This window comes from Nanorana parkeri, unplaced genomic scaffold (assembly GCF_000935625.1).
Source record: "Nanorana parkeri isolate BGI_ZX_2015 unplaced genomic scaffold, ASM93562v1 scaffold142, whole genome shotgun sequence".
NCBI classification, from domain to species: domain Eukaryota; kingdom Metazoa; phylum Chordata; class Amphibia; order Anura; family Dicroglossidae; genus Nanorana; species Nanorana parkeri.
The window spans coordinates 1,855,678-1,862,347 of NW_017306410.1; the positions used below are offsets into that span (position 1 = coordinate 1,855,678).

The window sequence follows — 6,670 nt, forward strand, 5'->3', positions numbered from 1 at the left end:
CCCCATCCCCCAGAGACCAATGTCTGACTCTCAGCCACCCCCAGACACCCTGCTCTGACTAACAATGATCTAAGTGACTCCACTATGACTCTAAATGACCCCAATCCCCTATGCTGACTCGGAATGCCCCCCTGCAACTCCCAGTGACCCTGCTATAACTCCCAGTGACCCCAGATCCCTTGTTCTTATATTCAGTGGCTACAGAGACCACTGTTTTGGCTCTGTTGTGACTTGCTCTTTTCATGATTTAAGACAGCCCAATGTTTTGCAGTCATATATTAGTGAAGTTGTTTGTTATTGTTGCTGAACCTATTTTAATTGTTCAAGAACAAGGTTAAAAATTGTTCATGTTGCCTACATACATGTGTCAATAAATGTAGTTGTCAAATAACAGGATTATCTATTCACCCTAGATGGTAGCCAGCTGGATAATGTTCACATAGGAAACTTGGGATTGGTGTAAACTGCCCCTTTTGTTCAGAATTGTTACAAAACATATACAGGCAACTTTAATGGAAATGGTCCATCCTTCAAATATATGGTCAAGTCTTCATTTTGAATAACAAGTGATAAGAGCAGACATTTTTTGAACTATCTATAGATTCTGAATAATGTCTTCTGTGCAATTAAGAGCAATTACTATTTCCCAGTGACGTGAGTAAAGTTTATTAACAGGGTCTAACCTCAGGCGACTTCTGTCTACACAAATGCAGTTATATGCAAATGTAATGTCAGTAGACTAGATTCACTTTAGCAATGTATGCAGTAGCTTATATTAAGCTCTCACGTATGCATCTGGATCAAAGACCTCACATTTGTCCTGGCATCAAGGATATTGATTTGTTAAATAATAACTTGGTGACACATTTTCACCTCCATGTTTTTCACAGATGAAATAGCCATAGTCTGACACAAGTCAGAGCCACCAAGTAAATCTTTTTCAATAATTCATGCATCCTTAGGCATAGCTGCTTGTTCTTTGTATCAGCTTATGCACTGAGGTGAGCTGTAGCTTGATTCCCAGTCCAGCTGAGAGAAAGAATGCTTTCTCTAATAAACAGTCTGAATGGGTCACAGGTCTCCTCTTGTTATTCTAACATGCTGCATCATAAAAATGATGTATTGATGATTCTAATGAAGGAATACATCCTTTGAATTTTCATCAGAATATCATTTTCTACGCAGGCTATAAATGTGCTGAGAAATAAACTGGACAGACAGCATAGACATAACATGTTCTTGTTGTGATTTCTGTGCCTGTCTAAAGCCAATTCTAATCAGATCTAAGACATAAATGAAAACAACTAATAACTGCAAACTTGACCTAAAGATATACATGTTAAATATACTAAACCCTAAAGGAGACCAGTCATTACATGAAGTAGTAATGGTTTATGAGTTGTTTAAAGGGTAAGCCTACCCAAAAACATTATATATATTTTGGTGGTCATTGGTCTGTTTAATTCTCTGCTGGCCTTTGGCTCTCGTTCCAACAGCAAAAGCTGCCTGTTATTATAGCAAGCTCTGCTTCCTTCCTGAACATTACCCCACTATTGTTGTTGTTGTTGTTGTTATAAAGTAAAGCTAGTGGTGTTTTACTCTCCTGATGTGTCATTGGTAATATAAAAAATTAAAAAAATTACACATGCAGTATAAGAGATCTCTTCTGAATTGCAATGTGTGTGAGGCTTTTAATTTAGTTTAGGAGTTCCAAAGCAATATAAGAAACCATGGGGTTTCTCAACCTGAATATATACCCTTGAACTTGTATGCTACCTTTAGGTGGACATATCGTTAAGAATGTACTTTGTCCATAGTAGGTAAAGTAACAGGTTTACTGAGTAGCAGCTGTAGCAAGGAGCCTATATTTACCTTCTGTGTACTACTCCACTGTATTTTGCCTTTCAGAGCTCCCCAGAACATTGCTGTGTAATTTCCTTTATTAACATGGCTAAGGACTTACCCTCCCTCTCCAGCCCCAAGTAACAGGACTCAAGCCTGGTAATTGGCCACTCAAACACTGAGGCCTCCATTGAGGGAGGCAGGAAAAAAAGCCTCATGCCCCTTCCTCCCATAACTGGAATGAGTACACTCCCCTCTTAACTCTTGCAGGCAACCGTATTGGTGGTGAGCAAGTGAAAGGAAAGAAAAAGTTCCATACAATGCATGGTACTCTGTAAACATTTTACTTTGCCCTGAATGGACTGTGATCACAAAAGAGTATACTGGCACACAGAGAGAGTGATATGCCTATATATTCCTATTTCATTAGCATATTACTTTTGCTTTGCATGATTGCATCTCAATGCAACTCTATGATGTCAATTTATTGTATAAATGACAATGCCTACTTGCTTGTTTCATGGCTAAATACTAAATACTTTAAACTACAGTATTACATTCTTGTGCATGGTAGCTTTCAACTCAACTGGCAATTCATAATTTCAGTTAGCCACATTGTTGTATGCTTATATTCATATTTTCTTCATGTCTCAATATGAAGGCCATTGCAAACTGACTCACACATACATACCCTACAGTGTACATGGTAATTTATATTGCATATTTTTCTCTTTAAGATACAAGATGTACAACTAGAAATTTCCTACCTACAAAGTCCAAAGTCTTTGTTGCCTTGTCAAGTTTTCCTGGAGCTGGAAACACATGGGTGAGACACCTGATAGAGCATGCTACTGGATTCTACACTGGAAGTTACTACTTTGATGGAACCTTGTACAACAAAGGTGAGCTAACTCAAGACATAGTCAGTTGACTTAAAATAGACATTTTGAGTTGTGTTTTATAACCTAACACTACAGATACTTGGATGAAATAACTAGCTGCTTTTGTGTCCCTCAGGTTTTAAAGGAGAAAAAGATCACTGGAGGAGCGGCCGAACCATATGTGTCAAAACACATGAAAGTGGCAAAAGAGAGATTGAAATGTATGATTCCTCCATTTTACTAATCCGCAACCCTTACAAAGCCCTGATGGCAGAATTTAACAGGAAGTGTGCAGGGCACCTGGGATATGCAACAGAGAGACACTGGAAAAGTAAAGGTGAGTTTTAAAGAATGTAACACATTGTTTTAGAATGCTAAGGAACGAATAATGGTTTCTTAATTAAACTTATTTTAAAGTGACACTAAAGTTAACCTATTGTTCCCCATGGTTCCCGTGTGTGTTGTAAAGTAGCCACCGCTACTTATAGTGATAGACTTTAAACTCATGTTTAGTTTACTAGTGTGTATTGCGATTGTAGTCCATCACAGGTGTGAACTTGGAGTTGTGACTACTTTACAAAACACACAGGAACCAAGGGGAATAAAAATAGCCACCCTCCAGAAGGAAGAACAGTGTCAGCCCAGTGATGCACTAATAAGCTACCTTTTTGTTATTAGTTAAGTTGCTGGAATGCATTATTAGCCTTCGTTCACATATAGCGTTTGCGTATCCTGTGCAGTTTTATGTGTGGAAGAACGCACGGCACGCAAAAGCTAAAATCTTGGGGGCGTGGCCTGGCAATGGAGACGTGAAGACGTGTCTCCCTCGAGCTCTGCATCTCCCGACACCGGCCTAATCTCTAGCTGATAAAACAGTACCTCTTTTTGGATGTGTCAGGTGCAGGGGAGTCAGGTGTGTCTCCGGAGCTCCCGACAGTCTGAATTGGCGGATTTCTTCGCCCCCGCGGCCACCTCCAGCCGACCTGGGGACACGCAACACATGGCATCTACCCGCTCAGCAACTGCAGGCCCCACTCCCTCCAAGGCCCGGGGTAAAGTTACAGCGCTACCCCTCGATGTGGAGGATTCGGCACGCGATCGGCACCCATCACCGATCCCCTCGCCGGAACTCTTTATGGCTACATCGGGTGCCCGTTCTGGGACCGAGGTAAGCGAGGGGGGAGACTGGAGAGAGATTCTCCCACGCCTCACCATGAAAGGCGACCTGGAGGACATGGCCCCAAGGATCGTGGCGGCCCTCAGGCAGGAGGTGCAGGAGATTGGGCAGAGAGTGACATGCCTAGATGGTCGGGTAGCTACAGTGGAGGAATCTACCACAGCCCTCACTCAGCGAGTAGTGGCCCTGGAATCGGCCCAGTCTGCCATAGGCACCCAGATGACCACGGCATTTCTCCGCCTAGATGATGGCGAGAACCGCAACAGACGTAACAACTTGCGCCTGAGGGGCATCCCTGAAGCCACCATGGGACGGGACCTTCGCTCCACGGTCATAGCGATTCTCAACCAATACCTGGACAAGCCCCCGGCATCTGAGATGGAACTGGACCGGGTACATTGCGTCATGGGCGCCCGCGCTACAACTCACACCAACCTTCCACCACGAGATGTGTTATGCCGGGTGCACTTTTATTCAATCAAGGAAGAGATCCTGAGGCAAGCATGGCATAAGGGGCCTCTAGATTTTGATGGTGCACAGGTTCAAATTATGCCTGACCTCTCTAGACATACCCTCCGCATGTGCAGATCTATGAGGCCTTTGCTGGAAGTCATTCGCTCTGCTGATGCCGCCTATAGATGGGGCCACCCATTTCACCTCATCGTGAGGAGGGGAGAATCGTCATTCTCTCTGCATCGCCCTGCACAGCTGCCAGACCTGTTTGCCTTCCTGGAAGCGGAGGTGATACCGATCCCGAATTGGCTGGACTTCTCTGATGACCGCCCGCCCACGGTCGGCTTCCCGACGGGACCGGCCAGGAGAGGGAGATCCCGCAACCGAGCCAGCCAGAGGAATGTTCCCGGCCCTTCCCATGCCAGGAGTGAGACCTGAAGTCCCCACCGGATGGAATCCTGGCTCCTATCTCAGGTTTTATGTGCATTTTCCCATCCCACGGTTGTTGTTTGCTCTGTGCAAGTTAGCGAAAACACAATTCTCAAATTTCAGTCCAAAGTCTTTCTATTAGAACAGACCACTGTGAAAGGGCTAAGAAAAACCTAGAATCAGCAATCTTGCCTGTTTTAAAAAAAACATCTAAAAGGTAATACTTTTTTTAAAAGTTATTTTTGAATATCCTGTGTAAATAGGAATACATAACAAACATATAGAGGATCAAAAAAATATATATCAAAGCGCTAGAGGTGTGGGTTGTATAGAATTATGTGAATATGATTTAGCCTATACCCAATAATAAATAAATCAAAAGAAATCCTGCATGTAATCTTGGAAAAAGGAAGAACTAAATAACTCAATTGTATCAAAGGAACTGTGAAAAACAAATTTTTTAAAAGTAGTAACTTACACAGGCAGTATAAAAAGTTTTTTAAAAAGAAGGTAGATGTGAAGTGATGAGGTAAATAGTATATATACCTTCTTGTTGAAAAAGTCACATGACGAAACGCGTCAAATAGGGTAGATGCTTGTTTTGCACACAAGTTTTTTAAACTGTTCCTGAGCTGCTTGTGCCGGCCGGACTTTTTATACTTTAAAAAAAGTTACTAACGAGTAGTGGCCCTGGAATCGGCCCAGTCTGCCATAGGCACCCAGATGACCACGGCATTTCTCCGCCTAGATGATGGCGAGAACCGCAACAGACGTAACAACTTGCGCCTGAGGGGCATCCCTGAAGCCACCATGGGACGGGACCTTCGCTCCACGGTCATAGCGATTCTCAACCAATACCTGGACAAGCCCCCGGCATCTGAGATGGAACTGGACCGGGTACATTGCGTCATGGGCGCCCGCGCTACAACTCACACCAACCTTCCACCACGAGATGTGTTATGCCGGGTGCACTTTTATTCAATCAAGGAAGAGATCCTGAGGCAAGCCTGGCATAAGGGGCCTCTAGATTTTGATGGTGCACAGGTTCAAATTATGCCTGATCTCTCTAGACATACCCTCCGCATGTGCAGATCTATGAGGCCTTTGCTGGAAGTCATTCGCTCTGCTGATGCCGCCTATAGATGGGGCCACCCATTTCACCTCATCGTGAGGAGGGGAGAATCGTCATTCTCTCTGCATCGCCCTGTGCAGCTGCCAGACCTGTTTGCCTTCCTGGAAGCGGAGGTGATACCGATCCCGAATTGGCTGGACTTCTCAGATGACCGCCCGCCCACGGTCGGCTTCCCGACGGGACCGGCCAGGAGAGGGAGATCCCGCAACCGAGCCAGCCAGAGGAATGTTCCCGGCCCTTCCCATGCCAGGAGTGAGACCTGAAGTCCCCACCGGATAGAATCCTGGCTCCTATCTCAGGTTTTATGTGCATTTTCCCATCCCACGGTTGTTGTTTGCTCTGTGCAAGTTAGCGATGTTCATTAGACTTTTCGGATGTTAGAGGGGGCCCCCACTAGGGGCGCCACTGGCTGTCCTGTGGCTTTCGCCTCCTTTTTGCCTTGGTAGGGCCTTGGGTGGTCTCTCTTTCCACACCGTGGATGGGTTAGAGAGGTAGCTAAGCTAGGTCAAATGTTTCATTTCCATACTTTTTTTTTCTTTTGTTATTACAAGTATCTAGCCAGTTAGATAGGAGATGACGGACCCCAAAGGTCATGGGTGGGGGTTCTCTCAGCATCACGGTGTAGCTAGCGAGCGAGTTATGTTCTGTCATACGTTTTATTGCCATGTTTATGTTATGCTATTTCATTTATTTACCTAGTTATTTGTGGGAAGACAGACCGCCCATTGGAGGGGGGGGGGGGGGGAGAGAACAGGA

General features: G+C 44.5%; 1 protein-coding gene across 1 annotated transcript in view; it reads left to right on the forward strand.

Annotated features, from left to right (window-relative positions):
* Positions 1-6,670, forward strand: part of WSCD1 (WSC domain containing 1) — a 107,509-nt gene that overhangs the window by 87,626 nt on the left and 13,213 nt on the right. Inside the window, exons 6-7 of the mRNA XM_018554103.1 lie at positions 2,580-2,744; positions 2,860-3,060. Of these exons, the coding sequence (XP_018409605.1) occupies positions 2,580-2,744; positions 2,860-3,060 (366 nt within the window). The remainder of the gene's footprint in view (positions 1-2,579; positions 2,745-2,859; positions 3,061-6,670) is intronic.